This window comes from Fistularia commersonii, chromosome 20, assembly GCF_037954325.1.
Source record: "Fistularia commersonii isolate RoL2024-O1a breed Wild chromosome 20, RoL_Fcom_v1.0, whole genome shotgun sequence".
Taxonomy (NCBI): Eukaryota; Metazoa; Chordata; class Actinopteri; order Syngnathiformes; family Fistulariidae; genus Fistularia; species Fistularia commersonii.
In genome coordinates, this window is record NC_141303.1 from 9,918,483 (window position 1) to 9,942,321 (window position 23,839).

At 39.4% G+C, this 23,839-nt stretch overlaps 1 protein-coding gene across 1 annotated transcript in view; it reads left to right on the forward strand.

Annotated features, from left to right (window-relative positions):
- The window catches only part of eva1aa (eva-1 homolog A, regulator of programmed cell death a), a 65,185-nt gene that overhangs the window by 37,872 nt on the left and 3,474 nt on the right, over positions 1-23,839 (forward strand). Inside the window, exon 6 of the mRNA XM_086166976.1 lies at positions 21,774-21,908. Coding sequence (XP_086023102.1) covers positions 21,774-21,908 — 135 coding nt within the window. The remainder of the gene's footprint in view (positions 1-21,773; positions 21,909-23,839) is intronic.

The following is a 23,839-nucleotide window of genomic DNA, read 5'->3' on the forward strand; positions in this document are numbered from 1 at the left end:
GCTGAATGAACAAACACACAAACATCTCCCCCCTGTTCTGTGGTTTGTGCTTGGCCTGTTTTCCCAAATGAGCAACTGCATCATTGTTGGGCTGGAAACTGCAAAATAAGCAAAGCTCAGGATGAGACCTCACTGCCAGCTTTGATTGCAGAGTTGTTAACTGTGTATTGTACAGCTTTTGTGTCCCTGCACATTGACACTGAAACAAAGCTATGCTCTCTGTGATCCATCGTTCATGTTTTTATTTGTATGTTGAGTGTGTTAAATGTTGGGGGAGTGGGGGGGGGTAATGCTTTTCAGCTTGTGGCTGGTTTCAGTTTCCCTCCTGTTTTGGATGAAGACAGAGGGAGAGAAAGAGGAAAGCAGACAGCATAGTTGTGTGTGTGTGTGTGTGTGTGTGTGTGTGTGTGTGTGTGTGTGTGTGTGTGTGTGTGTGTGTGTGTGTGTGTGTGTGTGTGTGTGTGTGTGTGTGTGTGTGTGTGTGTGTGTGTGTGTGTGTGTGTCGAGGGGCTGTTTAGGGGTGGGGCTCAGGGGAAGAAATTCCCAGGGCTCCTTTAAATGGAATTATAATTTTGCCATGATACTTTGAATGTGTCCGTAAAGAGGAGCAGAGGGTTGGCTGTGCTTCCAAGTTTAACAGTAATGTATATTTTAGTTTTTTTATGTGTATAGTTTATTTTTATAAATGTAGTTTCCACACTAAATTATAGGTGGTGTTTTTTGCTGGAATGTAAAATTAAATGCACCTCTTAGAACCATAAATGATGAAAAGAATCAATTGATAAAGATCTTCACTTTAACTGAAGGCAATTGGCCATTTAAGTTCTCCCTTCAGCTGTTGAAATAGTTCCAGTGCATATGTGCCTGCCATCAGGTTAAAATTTCTGAAGAAGCACTGTAAATTCATAAATTGACCTAAATAGCACAAATTAAAAGTGTAGAAATTATGCCTCAATTCAGCATAGCATCAAATCTGTTTTGCTCCTATTTTACAAAGTTTGGCTGTATTTTGAAATCTTTATCATATCAGTAAGTATCGGTGATGATCCTGTCAACTGATAATTATGTTGAATTGTTTCTATTTAGTGGCCATGTACAAAGAATTGACCCACATATATCAAACAAAATTAGAGGGTCAATTTCAGAAAAAAATATAGAAAAATCAAACTTTCTCTTTAATAGTTGTACTAGTCAAACCCATATACATTCACTATACTCTACACTCTGAAGCTCCATGTTTTTATTATTATTCACCAGATTCTGAGGCTCAGCTGTGAGAAATTGTCAGGTCATTTCCTGGAGCAGCTCTCTCTCTCTCTCTCACTCACTCACTCACTCACTCACTCACTCTTCTCCTTCCTTACTCTTTCATTGCAACCCTTCTTTCTTCCTCCCTTGTCTGTACACCTCTCTGACTGCTTACTTGTAGCGGGCTCTGTAGGTAGACATTGGACAGTTTGTTTATGCCTGCTGCCTCACACTCTCTCTCTCTTTCTCTCTCTCTCCCTCGTTCTCTCTCTTACCCCCTCCTGCACCCTTTCTCTCTCCCTAACACTCTCTCACACACTCAAACACAGACACACACACACATGCTTTCACTCCCTCCCTCACCACCTCATTCTATCCCTCTCTCGCTCGCTCCCGCTGTCACATTCCTGTTGTCTAAAGCTGGTTTTAACTTTCTCTCTCTGAGAAAAGGAAGGAATGGCAAAATTAAAAGAAAAGATGCATGAGGGCCACTTTTCTTTGCCAGTTATTCTCTCCAGATGAGAAGAAGAAAAGCAAAGGAAACTCTGCTCGTACTACAAGAGGGAGTCACCGTAAAGGACCATACCTTCTTAAAGGGGCTATTCATTTGTTTCCTCCCTCCCACCCTCTCACCCTCCCTCCTTCTATCTTTTCCTTTTTTGGCCCTACTCTCTCATTCTGGTCTGACCCATGGTGGAGTATTCACGTGAGTGCTTGTTTTTTAACTAGTCCCGGATCTCCTGGCGGGACGGAGAGTAGGAGTGTTTGACAAGAAAGACACCCACGTACACTGTGAGAGAAAGTTACTGCCCGGAACCTGGAGGACTCTTCATTGAGTTATGTGTCTGTAAGTGTCCCCTGGTCCTCAATCTGAACATGCTTATATCAAACTGTTGCTTTCTTGCTGATTTTGCTTATATTGTAGGATGTGTGTAGATACTTGTCATCTCTTGGTTGTCTTTTTGCTGAAATCAGAGTTTTTTATTGTTGGACACGTGGAGATCATTCATCTATTCAATTTTGCATGTGTATGTATGTTTATATATAGTGGTCTTTAAATCCCTCATCTTATTTTACCTCCTGCTATGTTTGTGCTGTATTGATGTTGAGGATGTGAGAGCATTGCTGGATCCCTGATGTCAGAATGATTGTGCACACCAAGTGCGTATGTATTTCTTGGGATTCCTTAAAAACACGATGACGCAACGGCTCACAAGCTGATAGTGAGACTTGCCATGTTGCTTCGCTGGATTAAAAGTGACAGGGAATTGGCGGTATCACAGGAGCAACTGCATAATACTGACTTGCACACACACACACACACACACACACACACACACACACACACACACACACACACACTTACACATACCCAGTTACTATCACTCAAACTCATTTTATTGTGTGTTCACATGTGTTACTTTTTCTTATTATTGTTTGTTGGGATGTCACTTCATAAGCACAGCACATAGCCATTATATTTCAAAATGCTTATTTTCTAATAATGTTCTGGTTTGTATCTTTGCCACTAATTTTAGTTAATCTTGTATTATAAATATCAACATGGACTGATAGGATGATTTGATCTTTTCAGATGTGATGTGAATGTTCTATACAGGGTCTTACAGAGCCATAACAGAGGTCTGTACTCCCCTGAGTGTCTGAATGGCCTTGTCTCGCCTCAAGTCCTAATGAGCTGCCGGTATTCACTGTGGACACCACTGTAATTATCGTCCAGGCACACAATACAGTAAGAGCAGCAGGTTCAGTGAGCCCGTCACACATTGCTGACGCATGTTGTGTCACATTTCTCCAACATTCTGGTGGTCAGAGGATACTGAACACATTGATATCATCCACAATCATTTACACTTTCTGCCCCTTTAAATTTTTGGTCTCGGTTCATAAAAAAACTTATCAGACAAGATAAATCACTCATATCTCAGTTATTTGGGTCCAGTCCATTTGGTTATTGTCTGGATATGTTTGACCACAGTTCATCACCATTACTCTAACTATCAGTAGAATTAAAAGGAACTAATAGAGAATTGTTTTTTTGTTTTTTTTGCCTAAATCATTTTCTGGATTAGAAAATAGATAACACCAGCATGAGACCACTCAGAATGACAGTAATAACTGTGTACCTGCACAAAAATACATTGAAAGCCCCCAGTTTCATATAAATAACTACTTTGTGAGCCTTGGAAAATAGAATCTGGTTAAACATTCTGATCGTAGTCTCAGAAAGCTTTGTCAGCTCAAATGTCTCTAATATGCATAGCTTTCTATACTTGTAGAGTTCCATTCACCATGTGCCAAATACATTTGATCTATTTTATTTTCAACTTCAGGTAACACCACAGCAGCAGAGATTCTCCTCAGAATCCCGTCAACTATCACCAGAAGCCATTGACTCTAACTGTACCAAAATAGGTTGAGGAATAATCATGTTAAAATGATCAGGCAAAAACATAGTTTTTTTATTCTGTGTTAGTAACATCTGTGTACAGAATTCATCAAATAAGTACAACTGGTTTCAATCACAGATTGCTTATTAGTAAAATATCAAACTGATATAATACTGTTATACAACATAAAATTGGACCGGAAAAAAAAGCAATTGGACACCTTGGCTAACTTTAGTTTTGGCTGTTATTTTTGGAGCATTTACCTCTCTGACAACTCACTTTTTTAAATATTTCCCCAATAAACTTGGCTTGAGCGCCAGACAACTGTGGGTGTAACTGTTGTCTGAAGACCCTTGGTAAACAGGACTAAGAGGCCCAGTGAGAGATCTCCATCCTCAATGGTGCTGGTATGCTCATTTATTAAGCGACTAAAGTGTTTGGACAGCTCCCCAATGTTGTATGGGTTTTTCTTACTCTTGTGTAAGGGCAGAACATTTGCATATGGTTATCTAGTTGGTCAATATTCTATTTTTTTGTGCAAATGTAAGCTTGTGAGGTTGTTTTTGTGTCCGTGCATCCACACCTTTCTCTCCCTCTCGGCCAGGTTTCCCCCAATTGACACGTAGCTGTTCCTCTATAACACCATTCCTAGTCCCTCCCAAACCACAAGGGACTCTTTGTTTGTAATTTATGAATTAGTCTGTGGTTTGGGTTACGAGAAGAGCCGGTAGGCCAGAGGCTTAGAGCACAGGAACAGCAACTCGAGTAAATCGCGCCAGCTTCAACATACATTTCCATGAGATGGATGTTCACTGGCTGGTGTTCATTATCTCAGATAATCTTTCTTGATGGTTGGAGATTTTTTTAAGAGAAATTGTGACAGAACTATTAATGGTCTTGTCTTTCTTTTGTTGGCCTTTTCTTATCTCTTCCTCTCTTAATCTGTTTTTCTTTTTTCCTCAACTGCAGCCCTTTCTCAAACACGGTGGAGTCTTGTTTGACAATGCTGCAGTAATCTGTATAAATCTGTGTACAGCCATTAGATAAGGCTGACTGCTCAGACCACAAGATGCACAGACCCATACCCATTCTTTCTCTTTCCCCTCCTTACAATTCCTTTGCATAACTTTATAGCTTATTCTAGGTTAATCTTCCTCCTGCTCGGAGCACTCTTTCCATCAACCATTTGCCTCTTTTCGCCGTTTTTCATCAAGTCCTATTTACTTTGTCTATTCCGAATGGAACCTGGCACTGCATTAAGTCTTGGCCTGGTTCTCTCGCAGAACAGATGAGCCTCCCTTCCATGATTTGATTTTTATCCTTCTCTTCTCATGTTCTCTGCTCTGTGTGTTTTAAAACCCTGCATTGATTTGTAATGGCGCCAACTCTCCTATAGGGGTATTCCCCCATTCCTTCCTTCCTTTCTTTATTCTGCTCTTTCCAGAATCAGACTTTCTCTAAGTATACATAATAATAATAATCAAACCAGATCTCATTTTGGACTGCATTGGCAAATACATGATTTCTGAATAGACAACGCAGCAGATGTGGATTCCCCCAAAAACCTTGCTGGTGTTCATTTGCACTAACAAGCAGCGTTTCAAGGGGGGCTATGGGATTCTCCTGCCTCTCAGGTTGCCACCATTATCTCAATAAAAGCTATACATCCTCATAGCAAGTGCCCTGAACACTACCCTGTTATTCTTTTGTGTGTATGTAGTGTGGCCTCAGCCAGCCTAAATTAGTCATATATAATCTTCTTCCAAGTCTTTGCTGCCAGGGACCCCCTAGTCCTAGCTGAGCATTTCACTTACATTGAGGCCTGTTTCAAAACAATTTTCAAAGCTGAGTGGCTTTCTTGGTCGTCGAGTTAGATTGCATAGTTGAAGTCACAATGAGTTAGGAACTTCAAGTTTGGTTTTGTGGCATTCTAACCGCCTTGGAACCCTATTGGTGTCTAAACTGAAATGTGCAATTGTGTTATTCAGAAATTTAAATCCTCCACTAGGTTGGAAGAAAATCCTGAAGCAGAGATACGTCATAATACTGCAAATATGATGTGGATTGACCTATTCCAAATATCTTTTTTTTCAATAGATTCCTTTCTTTAACATGTGTATGGCAATTGCTTGTGTGTGTTTTACACATAAGCTGGTTGTTGTGGCTCAGTTGGTAGGGCAGGCATCCTTCCAGCTGGAAGGTTGGTGATTCTATTCTTGACTCCTCCCGTCTGCATGCCAAAATGCTCCCCTAGTTGCCACCCGTGGTGTGATTGGCACCTTGCATGACAGCTCTGCCACCATCAATGCATGAGTATGTTAGAATGGGTGAATGTAATCCAGTGTTAAGTGCTTTGAAGCCACAAGGTAATAAAGAGATCATTTACATTGCCATTTTTTTAAAACTAAAATTCAATTCTCATTTTCAAGTTTTGTGATTGGATAATTTAGAAATGTTTTTTTTGTCTTGTAAAATATCTATTGCTATAAAACTACTTTGTCATCTACTATATGTACCAAAAGTATCATATTATTGCACAGTGAGTTAAATGATGATTCCAGTTCCCAAGTGTGACATGCAGAGAAAGGAGTTTTTATTTAAGTAGGTCGATGAAACATTTTTTCTCTGCACTTTGAAAGGCATTCAAGAGGAATTATTGAATGACTTTCAAGTACTATTAATACTTGGGAAAGTTAATTTCCTCTCCTTGGTTGCCTGGTCACAGAACAAGCCCCTTTGGTGTGTGTTTCCCATGAGGAAATAAGAAAAATGGCAGTGTTCAGGTGCATAGTTGTTATGTGAATTAAACCCTTCCATGTATGTTCTGAAGTCAGCTAACTTACTTGTCTGGCCATGTTTGTCTACATGTCATGTTGGATAACATCAACCAAAAACTGTTCTCACTTCATAGGTTAAAGAAAAGTATGTTGGCAATGGCACTACTATAAAATGCTTGCGTAGACTTACTGTAAGTCATGATGTGTTGCCTTGCATGCATAAATGTTATGTGCTGCAAGCTTTGAATTTGGGGTCAAAAATACTATCAGTGGATGAAAGTATTTCTTCCAGCACTCTCTTCATAGGAACTGAATGAAGAAGCATGTGGTGTGTTTATACAGTCATCTCCTTGTTGGGCTCTCCCTCCTCCACCTGCTTACCCTGCTTCGCCCCCATTAAACCCAATTTGCTCTGAGAAGCAAGATGTCCATGAACCCAAAAAATCATGCTGCCTGGGGTGAACTGGGGTGAGATACTTAATTTAAGTGATTTTGCTAAAAGATGGAATTAAGAGACCATTTATCTCTATAGAGAGTTAGGGCTATTTGAACCATGTATTCTAAATTGTTGGAATGTCCAACATTTCTATGTCAAACATTTGGAATGTTTAACATATGCTTTTGTGCAATAGCATTTAACTCAAAAAGATTACATTTTATTGTCTCACAGAGAAGGAAACCTCTAAAACTGACACTTACAGAGATGGTTAGCAGAGACATGGAGAGCTTGTGCTTTATTGACTCTTAGAAGTCTTGAGATTTTCAAAAAGCCCAAAACTCCTGTGTCCTATGAAGGTTGACTTGTGAAGCAGTGGGATTACAAGCTATAAAGTTAATGACGATTCATTTTAATTAAAGCCCATATATAGTACATTTAAATATACTATAAACATGTGTTTTTAGTTTTATTTCTTCAGTATCTTTTTTATTGGTGCTGTTACTCAGGTTTTAGAAATTAGCTGACACGCCTAATCATGTCTATAGATTTTATTGTGCAGGGTTTTGAATGAAGCATTAAATGATGGGCTACAGATGGGTTTGCAGTTACCTGCTGGTTGATGAGATATGTGTGTGTTCCTCAATTATCTATGTCTGATGGAACATTTTCACACAATACATTTTTGTATTTCAAACAAAAAAAGTAAAGTAGATAGCTAAGATTCAAATTTGTCCCTGCAAATACATGCACTAGAAACCTACAATCCAGTTTGCTGCAATGCTATTTCAGACTACAACTTCTATATGTAGTAAATGTTTGACTGACTCGGTCCATCAAGATTTCTTCCCCTGGTTGATTATCAGAACGAAGAGTAACTGCTGTGTTTCAAAGAGCAGTAACCTGAGAGACACTGTCTTTACATAAAATGAGGTCAAACAGTGTGAGAGCATCGTTGTGATAAAATTCAGAGATTCTCCAAACAACTGACCAGAGCTGAAACACACACTTGATGGATCGCAAGCTCAAACAACCAGCAACAGTTCACCTCTCAGCGTGCCCTCTGAGGAGAGTGACCTAACTCAAGTAAATATTGATCTGTGATTGGTGATTTCAGGGTCATAGGTTATCAGTCATCAGGCAGTGGATGTGTGAGAGGAAGGTGACTTCCTGTGGTATTTTCAGTGTTATGGTGTCCAACTCTGAGCGGTGAAGGATATCTGAGCAGCAAACCTCACCAAAAGTAAATGATCTCATTAATATTAAAAAGAATGAATAAATATATGTGACAGAGACCTGGCTTAGAAACCAGCTTGATTTTTGATTTGCATTATCTGACAATAAGTGAATTCTGCAGATGTCCAACTTGAATTGATCAGTCTTCTTATTTTTTTACAGTTCTTTGATAGTTTGCATGTTGATACGAGCAAGCATATCAGAAAACTGTGTTACCATAACATAATGTAATAGAATCACCGGGATCTGTATGTCATTATCCAAACTGCAGTATCCTTAGCCTGACAACATGACTTTGGTGGATATCATTTTCAGTAGCGTTTCCCTTTCACAGGTGTAGCATAAGGTTATTGTCTTTCTCTGGTGTGATCACAAATCCTGGAAACACTCAGTTTACTTTTTGTGAGAGAGGAAGGGGGCCTCTGGGTTCAACATGAAGCAGCCAGGACCTGGCAGAAATGTCTTCTCAGAGTGACAAGAGCCCCAGATAGATTTGCACAAGCCAAAGTAGCATTATGTTTAGAAGTTGGTTCCATTCTGTTTATTCTGATAACTCATCTGGTAGTTGCATTGTCTCTTTAGTGCCTTTTGTGTCCACTTACCTTTTCTTTGATTCAGGTTAAGCTATACTTCCATTGCCAGAGTGCAGTTGAGTCATGAGTTACCAAGGCCTGTGTTGATGCCTGAATCAGTTTGACAGTTCTTAGTCTTGGCCTTTGTCCAAAGAATTTCGCAAATCTCATCCTGTTTCCAGTTAGACATTTTCAGCATCTTCTTTGGGATCTTTTGTGTAAATAACCCTTCTTCTGCCACAAACAGTTTGCTCCAGTTGCATGATAAGCACAATCAATACCCTCACAGGCTCTGCTATGAAACATGCTGAATCTGCTGTGAAAAGAATCCTCTGCTCAAAGATTGTAATCACAGAGCTCTTAGACTATGAACCTGGTCAGTTGAAGTCCATTCAATCCCTAATCACACTGACATTTACACTCACTCACCCACTCATGCATGGGATTAATAAGTCCTCACACACAGGCAGATAGATCTTGTGTGCAGATAAATACATTTAAATTATAATCTAGGCCACATTTTCCCCCCCATGTATAACTGGCCACTTGCATTTGTGGCAGAGTTAATATTAAAAGCAGCATTTGATTGCAGTGCAGTTCCTCCAAATGCTGAAATTATTTTTCAGCCTTTCGGATGTAGCGTCTGAAACAGGCTTAAAGGATCTGAATCCCAGCCTTTCCCAGCACAGAAGAGTCATGCAGGGCTGTGATTTCAAAACGTCCTAGAGACCTTCCATCACTCTGATCTTGAGCCAGAGCCCCTGATCCATCCTCCAAACACCACCACAGTCTCAGTGTTCCTCTTCCTCTTTACCAGAGGTGAAGAGATGATGGAGCAAGAAAGGGGGAGGGAGGCACACTCTTTTGCCTTCTTTGGCATTTTTCTTTTTTGCCTCTTTTTTCCTGCAGGCCATGTGTTTCCTGCCTGCAATTTGACACCGGTGCCCAGTTTGGCTGTGTGAGTGAGTGTGTCTGTGTGTGTGTGTATATATGTGTGTGTGATGTGGGTTTATGAATAGCTACTTTACTAATTCATTTGGTCATTTATGTTGGTACAAACGGGCCCATGTGCTCTCATGTGATTTCAGTGTGATATGGTGGACATAATCACAAGTGTGTGGGAACCTCTGACTTGTGTATCATTGATTCATATTGAGTGTACTCAGTGGCTGATGTGACGTGATAATGCATTATTTTCTTGCAGTAATCATGGCTTCCGTAATACACACATATGACAACCATGTGCAAAAACTTGCAAATGTTCACAAATGCATCAGCAAGTGAAAATACAAAAGAAGGTATTTCTCCTCTCAGATGTTTCCAGTGAGCAAAGTGAATTGATGAGCACATGTTCAATATCCTCAATGAGGAGGGAATGGAAAAGCTTTTTTCATTCACAGATTCTGGTCTGTGTGTAATCACCTGTTTTGTTTCTTTGTTGTTCGTTTATGTCGTAAATTTCACTCAGCATAGGCTTAAAAACTCATTAAATGCCACACTACATGTTTATATTCTCAGGGTTGCAGTTGTTAACTCAATTGCAGTCAGAAGTGTCATTGTGCCTTGAGGAGCCCTTTTCTCTTTTCAGATCTTGGCCTTCCTCCACCAGTAATAGAATGTGAGTTGCCTTTGTAATCATTCTTTTACACTCAACAATTAAAAAGGAAAGTGAAATTTACGTTTTTTTTTTTTTTGTTTTTTTTTTCATTTCAATGATGGCTTCAGCATGCCTTGAACTTGCTTAATGCATTACGCTGAACACAGTTTGTGTGGCTGTCACTCAAATTCGCCACTGCTCTGTCTCTAGTACATTTTTTCATAAACCTCCTGGTTTCACTCACCTGCTTAACCATCAGATGAGGACTTTCCATCCTTAGACCCACTCTCAGAAGCTGGACAAGTTGCCCATGTGTTTATTTTTAATCACTGTGTGTAATGACATTCATCAACTGCAGCGAGGCTAGACCTCCAAGCTCTGATTGTTTAGTGAGGCCACTGTGGATTCAGGTCTTTGTCAGTCTGCTTGTTGCCACAGCCAAACCAGGCAGATTGTGGGATAACTCTTATGCCCAAAATATTTGTTGATGCTTGAAGCGGTTATTGAGGATCTGGTATTTGTGGTATTATGGCAACAACACAGTCTGAGAACTTAAAAGGAGCAGCGCACATACAAGAGCTTATAAAAACGCAAATGCACTAAAGGTATATTACAGAATATATTGAATGTTGATTCAATACTTTCTTCAGGAATAAAAAAAAAAAAACACAGTGAGGAAGGAGAGCAAGAGCCAGCAAGAACAGCTTGTCATGACTGAGCAGATTTATTATATTTTAAAAGCCTTGAATATAAAAACTTTCCTTTAGAATTTACTGAAACCTCATTTTCTGTCAGCTTACCAGATGTGTATGTTGGTATCCCTCATTTTTTCCAGCTATCATTTGTAAACCTTCATTTTTGCCTCTCCTGTTTCCACCTTGCCAATCAATACATCCTGTCTTCCCCTTTTTGGGCCAAAATTCATGAGCTGGAAATAAGGTGTTCTGTGTTGTGTGTTTGTGTCAAGTGCTGACCCAAGCGTAGTGTGCATATACTCGTAGGAGTCTGTCTTTTGTCAACCCCGCATACACCCCTCGATGTAGAAAGACACAGCCACTGCAGATCACATTACATTTGTGAATTCTGTAAGCTACAGCTGAGGTTCTGACAGCCGTTTAATACCAGAGAGATTTACAAGGTAGATGGAATGAAAATAGTCCAGCAATACTAGAAACTGAGATGGCAATTGTCTGTCATGACCCAGTGTAGAGCATTATTTGTTACTTTTTCAAGGTTGTAGGATTTCAAAGAAAAGGTGTATTGTACGCCTCGGAGTGCAACCTGGACACATCGTCAGTGAAGGACCTGGCGTCATTGGATGTTTCGGGTCTTATCATCAGACACCCTCTCCATCTGACCCGGCTGGGTATGATCAGGCGCCAGCCTGTGTCCAAGTAGCTAATTGCGCCACTCGTCACCCCTCTTAATCCAGACCCACCTGGAAGCTTTTTCGGCAGCTTCTTGGTGGCTCGTAGTGTCTGCTGCCCTCAGATTCAGAAGAGTCCCAGAACCCGGTATAATAAATGCCATGTAAAGCCCGTGCAGATTACTTCAACAGGCTCACAGCGGACCTTCCACCTCTGCGTCCAACACTCCATCACACAGTCCAACACTTCTTCCGTATTTGGCCCTCTTTCTCTCTTGTACCTTTTCCATCCTGTCTTCCCAGGAGACAGTCTGTTCCAGCAACACCACTTAATGGGTTGCCTCAGACATCAAAACCATGTCAGGCCTGAGCATGGTTGATGTAATTGTGTCTGGGAACTTTACCTGTCTTCCTGAGTCGACCAGAAACTGTCTTTTGCTGTTGAAAGCAGTCCTCCCTGGGCCTTTGGACGAGGTTGAGCCTTCACTCCAGTACGAACAAAAGAGGTGGAGACTTACTGGAGCTGATGCCAGTACAGATGGTATCTGCTACTGTTCGCAGGACTTGGTCAACCGGTACGGACCCTCTCCCAAGGCCGTAGAACAGCAGCTCAAGATATGCTCCATAGATCTTTTTCTCAGACAGAGTTGACAGCCAGGCAAGTCCACTAGCCAGTGAACAGATTCTCCCAGAAAGAGATGTGATGAACTTTTTTTAACTACTTCAAATTTCCTTATCTTAGATATAGACATACTGCATATTTCATATGTAGTTCATCATAGCTGATCAATAATACTACAAAGAAAAGCTTTTTCATTACAATTTGGTCATTATTTAAAACAATAATGTATTACACAAGGTTATTTAATTGCTAAACTTGTTAATGTTAATTTCAATGTCAACCATCAAGCAGTCTATTGCGTTCTTTGTAGAGAAATGTCATGAGTTTTCTTGCAGACATACTCTTCTAAAATACAGTATTACATGAATTTGAGATTTTGGTATTTCTAATACTTTTTTTTGTACAATTTCAGTGTTTTCAAGTAATATCTTAATGAATACTGATTATTTTTTGTTCATCAGGAGAAATGGTTATTTCATTTATTTTAGTATTTCCCTGTTATTCAAATGACAACACAAGTAAATTTCAACAAAGTTTTATATATGTTACTAATTTTAGAAAACTAAAACACTATATTACAGCACTTCCAGCCAAGTTACGAGCACCACAGTCATTATTTTCTTTGTAACCTTTTTACACAATTCTCTCAATAAGCTTCCATCTAAAATTCCATACAAAAGAAGTATGAACAGCTTCAGGTACCTCATCAATTACCAGTTGATAGACCATATGCACAAATATGCTAAAGAAAAAAGTAATATCATAGGCATGTCGCTTAGATGGACATCACAACATGATGACCCACTTGAATGACACCACAAGATAGTTTTGGGCGCATCATAAAATAATTTAAAAATAAATAAACACATAAATAAACAATACTCACTCACATATTAATTTCGAGATGAAGCAATGCAGACTAAGCAACAGGTAGAATGTATTATCTTGATAGCAGGATTGTGTTTGCGGTAGGTGTCTTTGTGATGATAAGAGTGATGAGAGGCTGATGCTGGCAGACTCAGACTTGACCATCTTTATCTCTGCTCAGGTCTGACCACTAATATGACTCCTCACATGCCCATGTCAACACATGGATGAAAAATTGATGCCTTCTGCCTTGTAAACACTTTAACACCCTGACCCCAAAGACATGGACACTACAGTTTGAATATGGTCATGCTTAAGTCATCGGCTCTGTGTTTATGGAACAGCCAAGTATTACTTATTGTCTGAAAGATGCTCCCTGTGGTTCACTTTCACTTGGGGCTCTAATTACCTCACAATGACAGGGCACAGATGCATGTATGACAGACAAGGGTTATATCAAGCAGGTGGTATGGGTTTACCAAGATAATAAAGGGGAGCAATGGTGTGTAAAGGCCTGCAACAAATCACAGGGCATTGAATGAGAAATGTCTGCTGGTGTGTTATTTTGTTATGGGAATGTCCTCTGTAGAACAATAGCTTACAATTCAGTCCTATCATTTCTGGTGGCTTCTAAAATAAACCAAACTCTCATGGTAAATACACATAGAATGTTGCCCAAGGTCCAAAAAGTTCCCTGCAAGCCCAAGTTTATTTTGATTAAACCCATGTGTAGATTTTAACATCCAGAAAATAAGGGCAAGGGATATCTTAGTGGAAATTAAATAAAGGAGGAAATAATTAACAAACAATACTTCCAAGCTTTTGGTTGATTTTTTTTTTCTTATGTAGTCTGCAGTTGACTTTAAAATTGAGTCTTCACATCATCTATATGTTTGCGAATGATCAAGTGACGTTTAATTTGATTTCAACCGCATGTGTTGCACATGTCTCTTTCTGGTTTCCACAGTTACTATTCTTGTTAAAAACCGATTTAGCATTGCCCTTGTGACATTGGCAAAGTGCTCATTCCTGGAGATACATCTTCTCATGTGTCCTGTTCTCTTGAGGACATTTTGAAAGCCTCTGTAATGGAAATGGGACAGTGTTATTGCTATCCTGTCTTTTGTAGCATATGTCCATGCATGTAATTTGTCTTTTCTTGTCCAACCACATATGCCATTGAGTTCAATCAACAAGGCGCAACAAGATCAGGTAAAGACAAATTTGTATGATGGGAAACTTGATTAGAGAAAACAAAACAAATCAGTGCTGCTTTCAGTTGATGGTAATCATACTTCATCTTTCATCACACTGTCATTCATCCCTCAGCTCACAGTCAACTATAATGTTGCTATGTGTTGATATTATCTAACATATAGCATACATAGAACAGTTGCCTTCTACTGAAGATAGCACAATTGTCAAAATCATCTCAGATACATGTTACAACAGGCTTGTGCCCCTTGTATCGACTACCACTATCTCCTCCCTCTCTCTCTCTTCCATAGTCAGCAACAACAGATGACCGTCAGTGTCTTGACTGTTTTCACAAGATACTGTCATTTGATGACCTCAGCAGCACTCTCACCCAAACATAACTGCATCCCATTACCTCATAACTGTGATATGAAGGAGTGAGTTTAGGCGGGCGGCATGGTTTGATGATTCAGCTCTGGCCACATCCTTGTTGACCCAGTGGAACATTAGATAATGATGAGGCTGTGCTGACTCTAACACTGGGCCAGTCTCTCCCACATCTAGCCAATAAACACGTGGAAATACAAACATTACAGCGTTCGAGAGGCATTGTTGAAGTTGCTGCATCAGACAACCAGCCTTTCAGAATGAAAGGTCATGCCTGTCTGTATGGAGGGACAAAGGTTTTAGCAAAGTTATCTTCTTTAATACAACATTAGATTCCACTGAATTTTGATAAAAATCCACTAAGAAGATGTGTTAACTGTCGGTGGTATCGTATAGTGATAAACTGCACCAGTAAGAAAAATTTCACTTGAGCTAAATATGTAACCAAAGTTGCTCTTAATTAATTTTTTGTATTTGGGATAACATTTCTTTCTTTTTATTTTATTTTTTTTTGGTACCAGTATGCGCTACAGGGTATAAGTAATTTAGGATTCCTGAATAATTTCCACTTAACTTATTTGTTTGTGGAAGCTAATGATTTTTCCTGTTGTTCAACTATTATATGGATAGCATCACATGCACTTCTCCTAAAATTCAGAAATTTTCACAATTTCAGTTTCCGGTTTTTCTTTGGTCTTCTCTGGCAAATGGTATAATCAGTAGTCATTCCAGTGACTAAACATGCAAAACCCACAGACAGCAGTTGAATAACAACACCTAAGCCAACAAACCAAAATTCTCATCTCTCGTGCTGCCAGATGAAGAAGTAAGATGCCCAGCTTTTTTTTTACATGCTATTACTTTAATACCATTAGATAATGCTTAATTGATCCCAGTTGGGGAAATTCAAGATCAAATACACCATATCATGGTTAAACTATGAATATGTGCAGTATCTGCAATGCAAGTCGTGTCAAAGTGCAGTTCAGTCTTTGCTCAAATGCTACAGCAATATTTTGGTTTTGGACATATTGAACTTGGAGAATGCCAAACCCATATGAAAGGAGCCTTATGTGTGTTTTTAGCAGGATTAAACTGTGTTTGGTATGAAAATGATAATAATGTTAAGTAGCTCAAAAGTACAGTCTGATATGATATTGGTTTTGATGATGTTGGTTCAGTGATAGTAAAAAAAGTAACTCCTACTTACTGTCACATGGCTTTTGGTGTCATGACTACTTAAAGTTTTCCCTTCACTTCCAAGCATGTAAATGGCAGTTTCAGTAGTCTCCTGCTGCAGAACTCATGTAAGTGGTTTACCTCCCTTGATAATATATAGTCAAAATATATTGTTTTTACTTCACGTTTTTAGTTGTCGTTGACCCACTTAGTGCGGCTTCTTGGTTTATTGCATTGCACAGAATCAGAATAAGCTTTAACGGCTAAGTATGTTTGCACATACAGAGAGGAAAGGAAAATTTACTCCGGTTTACAGTTACACCTTGTACAGACAGGAGGTAAACAGCGACAGGACAACAGGACATTATGCACAAGACAATGAAATACAAAGTGCAATGTTTCATGGGCAGTCTGCTCCTCCTAATTCAGTGGACTTTGTCCATGTTTGGCAACTAAAGACAGTTTTCCTTGTAAAATCCTTTCATGGCAACTGAACTTGAATCTCTAGAGAATTTTACTGGATGGTGATCTGAAGGGGAGCAATACAACAGAGTGATTTCTCAATGATTGTTATGACACCATATAGTCAACAGTGCGCCTATTTCTGTCTCAGCATCAGTGTTAATGATTCCAACTGTGAGCCCATGTGGGCCCATGGTATTTTTAGGAGTGTTTAAATAGTCAAAACACCAAGGATCTTTGAGTATAAGTGATGGTGAAATAAGAGTGATTGAGATCAAAGCCTATGCTGTGGCATCTGAATGTGTGCTCTCCATCTTCATTTGTGTGTCTAACAATAGAGTGATGTGTGTTATTCATTAAATTAAATGGGGGAAGAATTCTATGCTATACTGCTGAAATTAGGGCAGGGGGCTCAGTTAGAGGAGGGGGTGGGGTTGGGGGGGTGAGCTGTTCCACTCTTTCCATCATGGAATATTCCCAAAACCCTCACTACCCCAACTTTGGATGCTTTTAGAGTGTATCACTATGTAGCAATAGCTGGGTTGCATGGATGTTGTCCACCATAGTACACATGCACTATATTTCATAATACAACATGAGCACAGTGAAAAACTTCATATTCTCTTCTTTTCACCGAAGTTGTTTTGTCCTATACAATGCACACTCTTTAGTGCTATTGATTAACCAACAGTATGAGCCAGAACACAAAACCTTTCAAGATATGGAGGATTTCAAATTTCCTCCCATAGATTTATCAAAATGACTGAGACATGCTCATTAAAAGTAGCTCCAAACAAATATTGTTGTCAACTTTCTAATATAGCCATTATTCCACCAGTGGCCTTGGACTATATCCCAACAGAGCTCTGTCTGTAGTTTGAGGCTTTTACTGAGGGACACTTCAATAGCTCTTATTCAGCAAGCAACCACATCTCATTTATCAGCCTGTTGATTTTACCTTTTGGAGCTTGAGTTTCTCCTCAAATGTCCCCCTGAAGAGTTCTTAAATCTATAAAGAAAATGTTTTTACCATTGCCTCAAATATGGACTTTTTTAAGAGAGACATATGTTGATATGTTAAATATTGCATTAAATGTAGGCAACAATTCCATATCTTGAATATAACCACTGACACATATAAGTTCCCGCAAACAAATACACAAAACCCAATACAAGCCCAATACACAAACCCAATACACAAAACCCAATAAACTTCTGTGGGCACTATGTTATAGAAGTAGGTTAAATGTGAAGTCCCTCAGTTTGAACCAGATTTTCCTTGATGAAGACAACATTACCATAAACCTGTGCATGAATGTATTGACTATACCTCTAACATGCATGCTGTCACTCATTCAAATATGTATTAACTACTGACTGATGGAGCTATTGAGTTTTGCAGTGATGTTAATATCTCAGAATTGGCGAAGGTCCAAATGGTCTCTCTCTCTCTCTCTCCATCTCCCCCTCTTCTCTCTCCCTCTCTCTCTCTCTTTCACTCATACGCACACATTCACACACTCACACACACATACACACTTAGCTGGCCTTATTAGGACATTGCTTGACATCCATTCATTGTGTCCATTCTAACTTTCTAGTGTTGTTCAACATTCTCATCTAAGTTCAATTGCTTCCTAAAAATGTGAGCAAATTGAAATTCACTTTAACTTTTTTGCAACTTTAAATTGCTAAGCTACTCAACTGCTTTACCTTATTACTTGGTTTAAATGTGACATAGTTCCACAATAATTCAAATCACACTTTCTGGTTGGCATAGCTTTTTCGTGTATGTTCATTTTCTTTGTTATAGCTATTGACGTCACATTTGCTATTAAATCAAAGGAAGAAGTAACTGTAGCTTATTAATTACCTGTTTTTTTAACGGTGAAATCGAGACCTCAGAAAGTTTCACATCAATAGACTTTTATACATGCCACTCTCCGAACAATGCACTGTATTGTAAGTAAATTGAAAATGCATTGCAAATCTATCATGTAAGATTTTCCAATTGCATGAAAACAATTTCTTTCAGTCAGCTGCTTTCAGCTGGATGTTCTTATGAGTGTTATGATGGGAGTCCAAAAGATAAGGACAATTGCAGGAGAGGAACAATGAAGTCTTGACACCTACCGCTCCTGCCCTATTCACCTTGAATGTTTTTCTGCAGGAATGCAGCCAACTAACTGAAAAATGGTGATGGGGTTGTGGTGTGTGTCTGAATGGGCTGCTCATTGTACATATGTACCTGTCCCTAGTTGGGAAGCAAGAGAACATACACGAAAAACAAATATCAGGTAAATAAATTATCTCCAAAATTTATTTTGGAGATGTGTGTGTGTGTGTGTGTGTGTGTGTGTGTGTGTGTGTGTGTGTGTGTGTGTGTGTGTGTGTGTGTGTGTGTGTGTGTGTGTGTGTGTGTGTGTGTGTGTGTGTGAATTGTGGTCCTAAGGCAGCACTTCAGTGTTTGATTAAGTAGATACCGGTTGTGCGCTGATTGAAACCACATGTGTCTTACTCACAAGCACCAATAGCACATTGTTTGAATGCACTGTTCCAAGCCTCTGTCTTTTTTTAGGAAAAGTTAATGTTTTGGCATCCAATGATCTAAAGTCATGTACATCATTTACTGAAAACGATCAAAGGTTCAAAAGATGCGTACCATTATAGTAAAAGGCAGGCTTAATATATATTTATGCAGGTCTAAATGAATCATTTGGTAATGTTTTGTGCAGACTATTGCTGCATACACACCCCCCAGAATATGCAGTAAAATGTAAACAGATCTGGGTCAAGTTTTGCTCCTGTCCATGAAGCCAACATACGGTATAATTTAGTTGAGAGTCACCACATTAAGATAGCTTAGACTATGCTTCACAGAAAGAGCCTAGTATAGTTTGAGTTGCCTTTTAAGTGCCATAATTTCAGGGAACTGCAGCAGACCAAGCATTAAAGAGTATGCAATAAAAGAGTACACTAAAACAATACCATAATACACCCCTCCTACTTGTAGAGGCTGAAGTATGTTCAAATTACTGGCCTAGGTCTGATCTCATCTCAGATTTAGTGTGGTTTAATATTTCATTATATCCCCTCTGGCTTACAGGGCTTTGTCCCAACTGTGTTCTGCATTGGTCAGCACATGAGCCACAGACACAGACAAATACACACACACACACTCACACACACAAACTGGCTTGCAAACCAAGTGAAAACAGAGCTGGTCCAATGTAAACACAAGCCATTGTTGCAGGCAGCCTTTCCCACCTTGTAGCTTTGTTCTCCAGGGCCAAAAGGTACAAGGCTGGCACAGATCCCTTGTATTTGAGTTATATTTGTGAAGAATGTTTTTTGTTGTGACCTTGTCATTATAACGCAGGCTATAGCATGTGATTTATGAATGTTTCTCTCCCATGCTCTACTCTCACTGTGTTCCACCAGTTTTACTGCTTGGCTCCTTAAGTGCGGTTTGCGGCCGTTTATTTCAAGAAGTTTTAAATTTTTGACAATTATTTTTAGACAGGCAGCAGTCAATTTACTATGATGTACTGACTTTTGCCATCAAACTGAGCATCCAGTCAAACAAAAAAAACTGACTGTGAGGATGAATGGTCTGATGTTGAATGGAATCTGGAGAAAAATTCGGCACATAATAAAAGTGTGTTTTTGCACAAAAGAGTGATAACATCTTAATTAATGTGTTTGGTTGTAAACTCCGTGCACATGGATCTACGGTGAGAATGCAAATCTGTAGGGACGCTTGAAAGTGTGTGTGTGACTGCACATGCGTGTGTGTGTGTGCATTAGTTTAGGGTTATGGTTCAGCATGAGCTGGTTTGATGTTCATATTAGGATGAACATAACAAATAGATGACAAGCAATGTCCTAAAAAGAACAGCTGCAAATGTGTGCATGTGCATGCCCCGTGCATTCATATATTCATATATATAGGCATGATCAATGTATGCGTGTGTGTCACATCATGGTGTCTCTCAGCTGTGACCCTGGCCACATGTGTAGGCAATTAGGGCAAATCACAAGGCTATAATCAGGGTGTGGCATAGTGACAGTGGTAGCGTGGACGTGGGGGAGTTTTAAGGCCCATGATTAGTGTGTCAGCCTGATGAGGAAGGACAGGGGGAACTGCCACGCAAACTGTTTCTCAATGTCTTTGCCTTTTTCACCTCCTCATACAGGGGGCTGTGTTTATTTAGTTTGTGCCAGGCAGTCCTGGATAAAATTGGGTTTCAAATTCTCTGGTTTTTAACTGATTTAAATAACAGATTGGTTTGGTTTGCCACATCAGACAAGGGAATTAAAAACAGGTATTGAAATTTCAGTTTTCACATTTATCCAGCTGGCAAATATCCTGAGAACATATGAATACTCTCAATGCTATAAGTTAAACCCTGGGTGAGCAGGGTGTTACAAAGACCAGTTTATTTACTATTTCTGTGCACTCACTAAATTGATGCAACGCCGATTGCTCTGTTGTGTGAACAACTGAAATATTTCACTCACAGTTATATCAAACATGTTTTGCATTTGGCCTTACTATTGCGATATATACTTGTCAAATACACAACAAGTTTTATTAGATGGGACTGCTGTTTGGAAAGCAGATACAAAAATCTGATTCAAATGAATCCATCCCTGACTTCGGCCAATGTGTCTGGATGAACGATTGACTTCCACAAGACTGTGTCATATCACTCATATCATAGCAGCGGCACATAGTTTACCGCTTATGGTAATTCCAACCTCAAATCACTTGGCATATTATAGTGACCCGGTTGTGAGCCAACTAGCTAGATGATATTTCCTCAATGTCTATTTATGAGTCTATGGTCAATTTTAATTGCAAGAATGGCAGACAAACAGAAAGTAATTTGTTGAGCTGTGGATCGCCACTGATCTGAAAGGAAGGCCAAATACAGTGACCTGAGTTTGGCCTGGCCTCCAAAACCACATGAGAGAGGGCAGGAATGTATAGCCCTCTGCACTGTTGGTTTGCGTTGGGGGGAGAGAACAGCCTCCCCTGACTCACAGGACACTGTGAAATTTGGGGATGAAGCTGGGAGGGGCATGACCTGAGGAACGGAGAGTTTAAGGGCATGAAAGGGAGCCGCCATGACCTTGTCTTTTAAAATCAATTTCTTTCGGTCAGATTTTTGATTATCTTTTCGTGTAATTTACACCGATCATAAAATATATTCATGTGTATATTTTCAATATATGAATGACAGATTGTTCTATTATTTGAAGGTGATTTCAACAAATAATTGCCAAATGGTTGTGATTAGTCACCAATGCAAAACATTGCCGAATGAACCATAAAGTAGAACAACTGATTAATTCCCTCTCATCTTTTTCTCTCCTCTTCTCTTTTCCCTTTCTTTGCTCCACCTTCACTTTGAAGTCCCAAAGAAGTTACTCCAGGAGCAGGGAGCCAAACCCCCAGTGTATTCCCCACCACCCAGCGCCCATGACCCCAACATAGTGGGAGACAGCCCTCCTGCAGGGACATCTGTCAAACGCCCCGACACTGGTTCAGGTGAGTGAAACCTCATGCAGATTCCTTTAAATATGCCTGATCTCATACAAAACACAAACGCACCTACAGTCTCCCATGAAGCATAGTAAAGACTAGATAGCTCAGAGTCTTGTCATTCACAGAGACACAATAATTCTGGTCATATGCATGTATCATTCAAAGTCACATTGCTTCAATCACCTCCATATGTATTCTATATGAGTCAGTGGCTTGCAAAATACAGTATATAGCATTAAACCTAAACTACACTGCTTTCCAAAAATCATGAATTGCACTAATTTGTGACCACAATCTAAATCAGTCAGTAAAACTCCCAAAGAGAGACAGTGGGGGGAGAAGACAGAACAAGCGTTGTGAAAAGAAAGAATAAAAACAAGGAGACGAAGAAGAAAACTTTAACAAAGTTCTATTCATGAAGAAAGATAGCTTGTATTCAGCACACTAATTGCTCTGCCCCACTTCCGGTATTATGCTGAGTAGGAGAATAGATGAACAAATGAGGAGTTACGAGAAAGAGAGAAGAGAAGATGTGTGTTGCAGCGTTGACAGTCCATGACACATAAATGGATTCACTTCCTAGCACTGGTCTCAAACACTCCACTTAAAGCTCATCTGGAAAGACCTGTTTCCATCTCTGTGAAAGTGATAGGGGATGAAAAATACGAGGAAGCGACATAGCGGTTAACTAAGCCATGTCTTACTTTTACATTTCCCCCATATTTTTTTTTCATTTTCAACATAACAGAGATGGTCAATCTTTAGTATGTAATGTGTGTAGTTAGAGGATTGGAGGGATAATCACAGGCCTTACTAATACACGATGGACTTTGATATTTTACAAATGCTTTGGCAGAAATATAAAAACACATGATCATGCAGGAGTAACTCTGTCTTGTGAAACAGGCCTGGCATCAAGACCAGGAAGTTTCATCCCACATGGTCTTTATTCCCAGCTTATCACCTTCAGGATTCATTTCATACCTTGGGCACAAAAGTGACAATATATTTTCTGCCAACCTGAACACCAGAAAAAATTGTATTTTTTTCCCCTTATATACAAACATTTTGGCTTTCACATTATTTGTACCTTTTCCAACTGAATACCAGCTATAAAAATAACACGCTATAGTCTTTATTAAATGCATATTTTTCAGCTCCTTGGTGAAATTCAGTACAATTCCATTGTGATACAGTTTAGTAAAATATTCTGGCCATTCACTAAAGGGATGGCGAGATGCCAGCAATATGTGAAATTGAAATGTTTCTTTTGGCCTTAAAATCAGCTTTATTTGTGTGAATGAGACATTTGGGATCTAGACAAGACTTTAAAGGAAAACCTTTTTAGAGACTTTAAGGGAAAACTTTTTATTATGTGTAGTTGATTTAGCTGCTTGAGTCAAGGTTTTTTTTTCCCCATGATGTATTTTCTGTATGATATTCATGTGTTCTTTGCTTTTTTGTATACTTGCAGCACTACTCGGTGCTACTTGGTCTCAATAGTTTGCATGAATATAATCTAACTATTTTAAGCCAATGTCACTACTGCTCATATTGATTCTCTCTTGATTATTTGTCTGACTGTTTTGTGGCTGGCTGTGATGGATTTTAATCATTTAATTAGTGGGGAGTTGATGAATCCAGAACAGCAGAGGATTCAGATGGTTCAGTTACTTCCTCAGTGAGCAAGTCTAGCCTAAACTGTATTTATCAGATAAAGAGAGTCTGAGACACCTTGGAAACTCTGCAATTAACGCTGACTGCGGGTGTGACAGCTCACCAAGTCATACTTACAAACTGTGACTGAATCAAACATACGTCACCTAAAGTCATTGTACTTATCGGTCCTGTTAATTTTTCTCTTAGATTACATTTTGCTGTATGTGAATCTTTAAAGATCGATGAAGCTAAAGCAACAGTTGTTACAAAAACCC